Raw genomic sequence first — 12071 nt, forward strand, 5'->3', positions numbered from 1 at the left:
TTTGGAATTCTTGAATCAGTCCTTTAAACTACTAGGCCATTATTTCCCAATCACGTTTGCTAAATCCCAAAACGTGCTAAATCACATTTGATTTAGCAAAGTCATAAGAGTTACGTACCTTTCTAATGAATCAAAATAACTTTAAGAACCAAACAACTCTGCAGTGTAATAAAGTTTTTTAAAAGTTGAATAATTATTTTTTTTTTTTTTTAAAGATTTTAAAGTAATCTCTACATCCAATGTAGGGGTTGAACTTACAACCCTAGATCAAGAGTTGCAAACTGTACTTACTGAGCTGGCCAAGAGCTTTAATAACAAACTTTTTATTTTTTAAAGATTTTATTTATTTATTTGACAGAGAGAGCACAAGCAGGGGGGAGCAGCAGAGAGAGAAGGAGAAGCAGGCTGCTGAGCAAGGAGCCTGATATGGGGCTCAATCCGAGAACCCTGGGATTATGAACTGAGCCAAAGGCAGATGCTTAACTGACTGAGCCACCCAGGTGCCCCAGTAATGAACTTTTTATATTAGAATTGTTTGTCACTAAGAATTATGGAAATAAAATTGTTCACTTGTCACCTTCCTTTTTAAATTTCTTTGTTATAAACTTGATTTTTAAAAATCAAGTTATACCTTACAATTGAAAATCAAAATTTCTTGGGACACCTGGGTCGCTCAGGTCATGATCCCAGGGTCCCAGGATCGAGCCCCACATCAGGCTCCCTGCTCAGCAGGGAGTCTGCTTCTCCCTCTGCCACCACTCCCCCTGCTTGTCCTCTCTCTCTCTACCAAATAAATATGTAAAATACTTTTGAAAAATCATGATTTCTTTATCTTCTTAGTGCAAATATAGAAGAATCTTCTTTTTCTGATGCATACTTTTTAAAAATTAAGACTGTTTATTGTGAGGCTTTCCTCAAACATACTTTTTAGAGAGGAGAAATAGGAGAGAAAGAAAATTTGGACTACATCTGTAGAGCAAAGTACACCAACCCTAAGTATTTTTCCTTAAAGCATGCAATCTTTCAACCACCCCTTTCAAAAAGGGAAAATTGCTTTTCCAGTTCATTAATGTACTTTGCTTTATGAGATCACCCAAGTATTTCTCCCTGGCCGGTAAGAGTGGACTGGGAGTACACTAGGTAATACTGCGCCAGCCTTCAGCACACAGAAAGCACCAGTGGTCAGTTTCATATTTGTTTAATATTTCATTTCCTAACTGTTTTGATCCGGTGGTCTTTTTCTTTTCTTAATTCTTCTATGAGTTTAGCCTTTTGATAGCAAAGTAGTATTTTCATTCTCTGACTTATGTTTTAGGCCTTTGACCTTTGTAAGATCATAGATTCTGTGGTGAATATCTCCAGGGGAAATGTCATGTTTATAAAGCTGAAATGGGGGGCGCCTCGGTGGCTCAGTGGGTTAAAGCCTCTGCCTTCGGCCCAGGTCATGATCCCAGGGTCCTGGGATCAAGCCCCACATCGGGCTGTCTGCTCTGCAGGGAGCCTGCTTCATCTTCTCTCTCTCTCTCTGCCTGCCTCTCTGCCTACTTGTGATCTCTGTCTGTCAAATAAATAAATAAAATCTTTAAAATAAAGAAAGAAAGAAAGAAAGAAAGAAAGAAAGAAAGAAAGAAAGAAAGAAAGAAAGCTGAAATGGTTGGTAAAGTTCTTCAAGACCTGTGCACTTTTCTCTTTTCTCAAAGAGTAACGAGCCTCACGAGACGATGCCGATCGCTGCCTTTGGACAGAAACAGCGGCCTTCCCGGTTCTTTCCGACCCCACCCCGGTTACATTATACTCCTCCTCTCCACTCACCCATTACGGTAAATAATATGTTTTAAATGTCATCAGTAATTTAAATGATTATTATGAGTGTGAGTTATGTTTTTTATGAAATACACATCTATCACAGCAACGTCAGGAGGTAGCTACATTATTTTAAGTTGTCAGTTATTATACAAGTAAATAGTTGCTTCAACTCTGGAAATATTTGTAAGATTTTTAATGTAATATTAATTATAATTCGATTTATTTTTTAATCTAAAAATATTACATTTCTTTCGAACAGTCAGTGGTTAAATGATTCCCTTTTATTCCCATAGGATAATGATCCTTTACTAGGACAGTCGCCTTGGAGAAGTAAGATTTCTGGCTCTGACACTGAAACGTTAGGTGGTTTTCCAGTAGAATTCCTTATCCAAGTGGTAAGAATTGCTCTGAGTATCTTGGCTTGTTTATGAAAAAAACTGAACAGCTTTTGTGTTAATTAAAATAGAAAATCTTTCTATGACCAAATATTTTTACTTTTTTTTTTTTTTAAACCATTGTGTTGGTTTTAAGAACACTTATTTCCAAGCAGCATCTTTTTCTGCCCATGGGTCCTGTCCCTATGCTTTAATAAATCCACACACAAAAAAATTGTTCTTTCCAGCAAAGCTTGAAAATAAAAGTCAGGGCACCTGCGTGGCTAAGTTGGTTGAATGTCTGACTCTTGATTTCAGCTCAGGTTATGATCTCAGGATTCTGAGAACAAGCCCTGCCTCAGGCTCTACGCTCAGTGAGGAGTCTGCTGGAGATTCTCTTTCCCTCTGCCCTTCCCATTCGCTCATGCTCTCTCTTTCTCTCTAACTAATTAATTAATTTAATTAATTAACTAATAATAATACTAACAATAAAAATAAAGTAACCTTAAGGACGTGAAAGTTGTAACACTCAAAAAAGACTTAGAGGCTTTTTTGTTGAGCTCTTCTTGGGTTTGGTTCTTATTTTGCTGTGTTAAGGACTCTAACATTATAGCATATGCTCTGTCAAACCTGAGTGGTTGGCTGTTAATAACTTGTATAAGTATAAAGGCCTTTATTAGGGACCTCAGTGCATCCTGCAGTTATCAGTCAACTGAGCAGTTACAATGCGTTGGCTGGCTGACTAGTGGTAGACACTGAGAAATATAAGCATCACCTGAAACAAGTGTAGAATGATTATGTAGAACAATATTCCTGAATAGACTGGAACAGAATGAGAATATAATGAGCTGTTCACTTTGAAAATTAGATTAAATCAGTCATTTACTTTGTTTTTTTTTAAAGATTTTATTTATTTATTTGTCAGAGAGAGAGAGAGAGGGAGAGAGAGCAAGCATAGGCAGACAGAATGGCAGGCAGAGGCAGAGGAAGAAGCAGGCTCCCTGCTGAGCAAGGAGCCCGATGTGGGACTCGATCCCAGGACGCTGGGATCATGACCTGAGCCTAAGGCAGCTGCTTAACCAACTGAGCCACCCAGGCGTCCCATCAGTCATTTACTTTGAATCATAGTCTAATGATGTTTGATTTCTTTTCCTTTTTTTTTTTTAAAGATTTTATTTATTTATTTATTTATTAATTAGAGAGAGAGAGAGAGAGAGATCACAAGTAGGCAGAATGGCAGGCAGAGGGAGAGGGAGAACCAGGTTCCCTGCTGGGCAGGGAACCCGATTCGGGGCTCGATCCCAGGACCCTGAGATCCTGACCTGAGCCGAAGGCAGACCCTTAACCAACTGAGCCACCCAGGCGCCCTTCTTTTCTTTTTCTGAGAAGAAAAACTACATTTGCTTGGGGTAGAGCATAAATAAAAAGATTGGTAACATAATCCATTAAAATATTCAGTGTTAAACCACTTGCCATTGATGTTGTCTTAAGGAAACATGTTATGATTTAATTGCATATGTATAGCATTTTGTATTCCTTGATCATATGTTGTTGGTTATCCTTGCAGTGCTTTCTTTTGCCTTTTGGCTTCCAAAGGTAGATAAGATATTTTTATATGAAAAGTTGAAGGGTGGGGTGGGTGGGTTGGCTCAGTGGGTTAAGCCTCTGCCTTTGGCTCAGGTCATGATCTCAGGGTGGTGGGATCCAGCTGGCATCAGGCTCTCTGCTCAGCAGGGAGTCTACTTCCCCATCTCTCTCTGCAGGCTGCTCTGCCTATTTGTGATCTCTGTCTGTCAAGTAAGTGAATAAATTCTTTAAAAAAAAAAAAAAGTTGAAATTATGAACAGAGCCAAGCCTTGTCCTCTTCACAAAGAGGACACTTGTTTTTTAAAGAAATTCTTTCTTTTAAGTAGTAGATGTAAAAACAAAGCTCATATGACCTATTTGGTTGTGCGTCTAAGTGCACGCACCCCTGAGAGTGAGGGAGAGAGAAGAGAGGGAGCGAGAGAGAAATGCCAGCAGAGGGAGCTGGAAGCTGAGCACTACTGCAGTACTTCGGAAGTACTGTTGTTTTTCTTGATGCTCAGATAGTTGGGTTCAGTGCTTAATTTTAACATCAAAAACTAGGTATGAAGAAGCCTAGTTAAAACACTACTTTATGGGGCGCCTGGGTGGCTCAGTGGGTTAAAGCCTCTGCCTTTGGCTCGGGTCATGATCCCAGGGTTCTGGGATCGAGCCCCGCATTGGGCTCTCTGCTTGACAGAGAGCCTGCTTCCTCCTCTCTCTCTCTCTGCCGGCCTCTCTGCCTACTTGTGATCTCTGTCTGTCAAATTAATTAATTAGTTAATTTTTAAAAAACAAAACAAAAAAACACTATTAAAAAACAAAAAACCCCCACTACTTTATTATTTTAAGCTCTCTAAGAGATAAAAATAAAAGTTCTTTTATGTACCTGTCTTTTATAATATGTAAGGTTTTATGACACTCCAGTTGCTCTTGTTAATATTAAGCTTTGAAGCAAATGTGTCTGCGTGTGTGTGTGTGTGTGATTTATTTTTTTTTAAGTAGGCTCTGTGCCCAGCATGGGACTGAAACTCACAACCCTGAGATTAAGAGTCGCACCCTGTACTGACTGGGCCAGCCAGGCACTCCTGAAGTAGATATTTTTATCTGCTGTTCCTAATACTTTTTTCTTTTCATCATCTTCTTCTTCTTCTTTTTTTTTTTTTTTAAGGTTTTATTTATTTATTTACAGAGAGAGACACAGGGAGAGAGGGAGCACAAGCGGGGGAGCGGGAGAGGGAGAAGCAGTCTTCCCGCCAAGCAGGGAGCCTGATGCGGGGCTCAATCCCAGGACCCCGGGATCTCGGCCGGAGCTGAAGGCAGACACTTAATGACTGAGCCACCCAGGCACCCCTGATATTTTTTTCTTATGACAAAAGAAGTATTAAACATTTTTTGCAAGTTCCGGGGTGCCTGGGTGGCTCAGTCAGTTAAGTGTCTGACTCTAGATTTCCGCTCAGGTCCTGATCTCAGGGTCTTGAGATGGAGCCCTGTGTCTGGCTCTGCGCTCAGCTGGGAGCCTGCTTAAGATCTCCCTCTACCCTCTCCCACCCACCACGCCACTAACTCTCAAAAAAAAAACACAAAAAAAAAACACAAGTTTCATAATTCATAGTTTACAGTGAATTTTCTTTTTGAAGAAACTTTTGGTTTCCTGGGGCTAGGGATTTTGAGGAATCTAAAGAGACTTGATCACTTCTTCAAGAGGACTCAGTTTTGAAAAGAAGGAAAAGGAAACCATGATTTTCTATCAAAAACAAGCAACACAACACTGAAGTAGAAACAATAAAGGAACAGTTGCCTTCATCCCACCTTTTACTGCTTCCATCTCTAAAGAATCACACATATTTCTGTAAAAATCCAACAACCTGGCAGAGAAGGGAGACCTGTCCCCAGCTCTGGGCCTGCCGAGCTTTAACTACAGTCTGTTCCATAACAAGTATGGGGCATATCTTTCTTTTTTTTTTTTTTTTTTTAAGATTTTTATTTATTTGTTTGTTTGACGGAGATCACAAGCAGGCAGAGAGGCAGACAGAGAGGTGGGAGGGAAGCAGGCTCCCCGCTGAGCAAAGAGTCCGATGCCAGGCTTGATCCCAGGACCCTGCGATCATGACCTGAGCCGAAGGCAGAGGCTTCAACCCACTGAGCCACCCAGGCGTGGGGCATATCTTTCTAACTAGGCCCTCTGCCTATCTCAACTGAGGCCAATTTTTAGTTTTTTTTTATTATTGAAAATTTAAGCACACAAAAGCAGACAATTGTTTGCTGCTCCTCTGTGTACCCATCATGGAGCTAGAACCAGTCTCAGCAACCCCTGGCCAGTCCTGTTTCATCTATACTTCCACCTACTTGCTCCCTCGTGTATTTTTTGGAAGCAAAGACAGACATTGTATCATTTATATGTAAATATTTTGTTATGTATCTCTAAGAGATAAGGGCTTTTATTTCTTTTCTTTCTTTTTTTTTTTTTAACATAACTAAGGGACACCTGGCTGGCTCAGTCAGGGGAGCATTCGACTAGATCTTAGGTTGTGAATTTAAGCTCCACATTGGGTGTAGAGATTACTTTAAAAAAAGGAAAAGAAGGGGTGCCTGGATGGCTCAGTGGGTTGAAGCCTCTGCCTTTGGCTCAGGTCATGATCTCAGGGTCCTGGGATTGAGCCCCGCATCGGGCTCTCTGTTCAGTGGGGAGCCTGCTTCCTCCTCTCTCTCTGCCTGCTTGTGATCTTTCTCTCTCTCTCTCTCTCTCTCTCTCTCTCTCTCTGTCAAATAAATAAATAAATAAATAAATAAATAAATCTTTAAAAAAAAGAAAAGAAAAGAAAAAAGAAACATAACTACAATACCGTTATTACATCTAATAAGTTAACAGGGGAGGGGGCGCCTGGGTGACTCAGTCATTCAGCATCTGCCTTCAGCTCAGGTCATGATCCCAGGATCCTGGAATCGCCCCACATCAGGCTCCCTGCTCGGCAAGGAAGCCTGCTTTCCCTCTCCCACTCCCCCTGCTCCTATTCCTGCTCTTGCTGTCTGTCTGTCTCTCTCTCTCTTGCTGTCAAATAACATAAAATCTTCAAAATTAGAAAAAAGTATCTGTATGAACTCACAAATGTTAACATATTTGTGCTTTGGTTCATCACAGTTGTTCTTACTGGTCCATAAATGGTCCCATGTGGGCCAGTGAAAACTTGTTCATATTGACTCCTTAGTCCTTTTGACATATTCTGCTTACAGTGGATTTTAAGAAAATCTTTTTTGGCTAGCCAGTCAGATTTTTATTTTCAAAAATGTCTGTGCTATATTTATTTATATTGAAATACTAAAATCTGCTAAAATATCTTATTGGAAGATTGGTAATTCGATGGTTGTTATACTTAAATGCCTCTATTCCAAGACATCTCTTTTTCTTTGTCCATAGACCAAATTGTCGAAAATTCTCATGATTAAAAAGGAACATATCAAAAAATTAAGGGAAATGAACACAGAAGCAGAAAAATTGGTAAGAATATTTCTCTTTTTTCCTTGTTTGTCTACTTTTAAAATGGTGGGGACTTCTATATCTAAGGAATTAAAAATACTTTTTTGAGGAAAACCTTGAGATAAATGAGATAAATGTTATTTTAAAATCCTCGTTTGCTATCTTTATGTCTTGTTATACTGAACACATGCTAAGTAAATTAGCAGTGCAATGCAGTTCATTACCCCAGACCTCATTATGCCACTGACTGTCCGGTGGGATAGGATTAATGGGTGGGCTGGGTTCTTGACAGTTTGCATGAATGTAGAATCCCTAGCACTGGTGCCTTGTCTAAGGGAGTCATGTTAACAGAGGTTATTAAAAGTGATTCAGAATAAATAAATCAAGAAATATATAAGTTGGCATATTTGGGTTATCTTGATAGTGCTTTATATCCTATTCTATTAATCTAGTCAGTCCAAAAATATGAGGGTCAATTTTAGTCATAGGATAAAATTATCAGAGTTTTCTTTTTTTTTTTTTAAGATTTTATTTATTTATTTGACAGAGAGATATCACAAGTAAGCAGAGAGACAGGCAGAGAGGCGGGGTGCAGGGGGAAGCAGGCTCCCCGCTGAGCAGAGAGCCCGATGTGGGGCTCGATCCCAGGACCCCGAGACCATGACCTGAGCCAAAGGCAGCGGCTTAATCCACTCAGCCACCCAGGCACCCCACAGAGTTTTCTTTTTTTTAATATAGAAAATTCACTAAGAAAATTCACCCAGGGGGCGCCTGGGTGGCTCAGTGGGTTAAACCTCTGCCTTAGGCTCAGGTCGTGATCTCAGGGTCCTGGGATCCAGCCCCACATCCAGGCTCCCTGCTCAGCGGGGAGCCTGATTTCCCCTCTCTCTCTGCCTGCCTCTCTGCCTCCTTGTGATCTCTCTCTCTGTCAAATAAATAAAATTTTTTTTTAAATATGTTTAAAAAAATTTTGTTTGAATTGTACTGAAAGTCATAACTTGCTTATGGACTTATAGGATGGCAAATATTCATCCCAAGTACCATCTCCAAGTGATTGCAAATGGCCACATGGAGATTTGGAGTCACTAAACCCAGGCAAGCACTATAACTCATTACCAACATCCGCCTTGAGCGCAGGACCGGGGAGTCATAGAATCAGTCATCTCTAGTGCGTGTGGGCCAACAGGTAGATAAGGGATGCCTAGCTGAAAGAGGAACAGTCTTCTTTAAGGATGATGGAATTTTATCCGAACTTGACTTTAAATTTTCTAATTTAAACCTCCATTTTATGGACTTGGAAACTGAAGACCAAAGACGTCAAGGAATTTTAGTCTGAGATTATCCTGCTGTTTAGTAGTACAGATACCAAAACAGGCTTCTTGGGGTGCCTGGGTGGCTCAGTTGGTTAAGTGTCTGACTCTTGACCTCAGAGTTGTGAGTTCAAGCCCCGCATTGGTCTCCAAGCTGGGCATAGAGCCTGCTTAAAAAACAAACAAAACAGGCTTCTTGGTCCCAGCTCAATTCATTTAGGCACAATCTGAAAACAGTATTGACAGATCCACAGGCTATCAAAGGTAGCAAAGAGTTAGCCATAATGTATTGCCATTATATACCCCAAAACATAAAAATGTATATATTTGCTTCTTTCCTATTGGACTCAATTCCTTTCTTGAGTTCCATCAGTTCTACTTCTACCGTTTTCTCTATGCCTTCTCATTACTCCCTAGCTACATCTCTTCTGATCATTTTATCATCTCTTTCATCTTTATGCATAATCTAATTATGTCACTTTCATATCACTAGCTAGGACTTTTCCCTGTGTCTGGGTTCCACACCTTAAAGTACTGGGCTTGCCTTAGCCTGGTTAGTATTACCTAATTTGAATAGAGGCCTCATCTGATGTTGGCTTGGCTCTTGGCATGTGAGAACTTTATAGAAGTCTAGATAACTTGATATGTTTTATTACTTGTTTGTTTTATTTATGATTAAAAATAACTCTCATTATAAAAATTTAAATATTTTAAGACTGATGACAACAGTAGTTCTTTATAGTGCCTTCTCCATAGATTAATATTATTTAGCTAAGCATATGCTATAAATGTTTGTATGTTAAGCATATGGACTTCTTCTATGCATCTACGTCCTATGTGGTTTTGAAAATTATTTTCTAAAAAAACTGAATTCTGTCATTATATTAATTCAGCCTTTAAAATTTCTGTATTATACCATAATTTAGTTTATTAATAGGTATTTGGGTTATTTCCCTTATTTATTTTTCTAAAATAGTGCTAAAGGGGCACCTGGGTGGCTCAGTTGGTTAAGCGTCTGCCGTTGGCTTAGGTCATGATCCTAGGGTTCTGGGATGGAGCCCCACGTTGGGCTCGCTGCTCAGTGGGGAGCCTGCTTCTCCCTCTCCCTTTGTCACTCCCCCTGCTTATGTTCACTAGCTCTCATTCTCTCTTTCAAATAAATAAGTGGAGTCTTTATTAATAAATAAATGAAATAAAATAGTGCTAAGGTGAGGCACCTGACTAGCTTGATCTTGGGTCATGAGTTTGAGCCCCACACTGGGTATAGAGATTACTTAAATAAGTAAATATTAAAAATAAAAAGGTGCTATAGCAAACATCCTCATCTGTATAGTTTTGTGCATTTGTCTGTGTCTATCTGTAAGATAGATTCTTAAAAAGTAGAATAATGGTTGGATCAAAGTATATGAACATTTTAAAGATTTAATGAAACTTCTGGTTTAAGGTGGTAGGCTGAAAACATGTTTTCTTCCTATCCCCTACAATTTCACATAAAATAAGATGTATAAAAAGAAATAAATAGAATAAATGAAAGCAGACTGTTTTACAATGTATGCAGGATTTTAAAAATTTTCCATGTTGGGTGAAACACAGCTGAGATGGAACATGGCTGAGAGTCTACATGTTGGAACCCTAAAGAGGCTCCCGGCCCACATATGATGGAGGAATGCAGAAGTGAGGTACACTACTTAAAAGGAATTGATTCAGTGTCAGTATCCTCATTCCCCGTTTTCATCCTAATGACAGAACTGGGTAAATGTGACATTTACCCAAGTTAAAAAGAAGGAAACAGACGCTTCTCTAAAGAATTTGAATATGGAATTTGGGGGAAATTTGAGGCTTCTGCTTTTAGTAATGGTAGACTAGGTAATTTGGGTTAACCTTTCTAATCCACGTAGTTGAAAACAACTTTTTCCTCTGGAATAAAATATAAAAATAACCTGCTTGTAGACACTAAAGCATTAACTAGGTCTTAAAGAATTATAGGGATAGAATCTGGGAAAAGAAGTAAACTCAGGGGGCGCCTGGGTGGCTCAGTGGGTTAAGCCGCTGCCTTCGGCTCAGGTCATGATCTCAGGGTCCTGGGATCAAGTCCCGCATCGGGCTCTCTGCTCGGGAGGGAGCCTGCTTTCCTCTCTCTCTCTCTCTGCCTGCCTCTCTGTCTACTTGTGATCTCTCTCTGTCAAATAAATAAAATAAAATCTTAAAAAAAAAAAAAAAAGAAGTAAACTCAGAAGAGGGAACCTGGCATTTAGCATTGCTTTTTTCTTCAGGGGTTTTCCACACTTCTAGAAAAAGTAACTGAGAAATTGAGTGGCATTCCTGAAAGGTATACAAGGGGAGAGAGGACAAAAATTAAGAGTCCAGAGACCATCAAGGGTTAGGGGAAGCTGGCAAACCTTCCATGCTCTGAGTTGGAACGCCAAGGAAACGTTGGCCCAGCTTCAAATTATCTCATCTCCAAAGTGGAACTGATGTGATTATAGAATCTGAGACCCACAAGAAGTAAGTATTCCTCTTAGTGGAATATAACATTACACTAAGCCTCAAATTATTATTTTTTTTTTATTTTATTTTTTATAAACATATAATATATTTTTATCCCCAGGGATACAGGTCTGTGAATTGCCAGGTTTACACACTTCACAGCACTCACCATAGCACATACCCTCCCCAGTGTCCATAACCCCACCCCCCCTCTCCCAACCCCCCTCCCCCCATCAACCCTCAGTTTGTTTTGTGAGATTAAGAGTCACTTATGGTTTGTCTCCCTCCCAATCCCATCTTGTTTCATTTACTCTTCTCCTACCCCCTTAACCCCCCATGTTGCATCTCCTCTCCCTCATATCAGGGAGATCATATGATAGTTGTCTTTCTCCGATTGACTTATTTCGCTAAGCATGATACCCTCTAGTTCCATCCACGTCGTCGCAAATGGCAAGATTTCATTTCTTTTGATGGCTGCATAGTATTCCATTGTGTATATATACCACATCTTCTTTATCCATTCGTCTGTTGATGGACATCTAGGTTCTTATCATAGTTTGGCTATTGTAGACATTGCTGCTATAAACATTCGGGTGCACGTGCCCCTTCGGATCACTACGTTTGTATCTTTAGGGTAAATACCCAGCAGTGCAATTGCTGGGTCATAGGGTAGTTCTATTTTCAACATTTTGAGGAACCTCCATGCTGTTTTCCAGAGTGGTTGCACCAGCTTGCATTCCCACCAACAGTGTAGGAGGGTTCCCCTTTCTCCGCATCCTCGCCAGCATCTGTCATTTCCTGACTTGTTAATTTTAGCCATTCTGACTGGTGTGAGGTGGTATCTCATTGTGTTTTTTTTTTTTTTTTTTTAATTAAAGATTTTTATTTATTTATTTGACAGAGAGAAATCACAAGTAGGCAGAGAGGCAGGCAGAGAGAGAGGAGGAAGCAGGCTCCCTGCTGAGCAGAAAGCCCGATGTGGGGCTTGAACCCAGGACCTGGGATCATGACCTGAGCCGAAGGCAGCGGCTTAACCCACTGAGCCACCCAGGC

The 12071-nt window shown here is 40.1% G+C and overlaps 1 protein-coding gene across 2 annotated transcripts in view; it reads left to right on the forward strand.

Annotated features, from left to right (window-relative positions):
- The window catches only part of LOC111150751 (lin-9 DREAM MuvB core complex component), a 73450-nt gene that overhangs the window by 47120 nt on the left and 14259 nt on the right, over positions 1–12071 (forward strand). For both annotated transcript variants that reach the window (XM_022508338.1, XM_022508339.1), the window contains 3 exons: positions 1701–1820; positions 2100–2201; positions 7162–7242. In XM_022508338.1, coding sequence (XP_022364046.1) covers positions 1701–1820; positions 2100–2201; positions 7162–7242 — 303 coding nt within the window. The remainder of the gene's footprint in view (positions 1–1700; positions 1821–2099; positions 2202–7161; positions 7243–12071) is intronic.

The sequence above is a fragment of the Enhydra lutris genome, unplaced genomic scaffold (genome assembly GCF_002288905.1).
Source record: "Enhydra lutris kenyoni isolate GAN:26980312 unplaced genomic scaffold, ASM228890v2 scaffoldscaffold24, whole genome shotgun sequence".
NCBI lineage: Eukaryota > Metazoa > Chordata > Mammalia > Carnivora > Mustelidae > Enhydra > Enhydra lutris.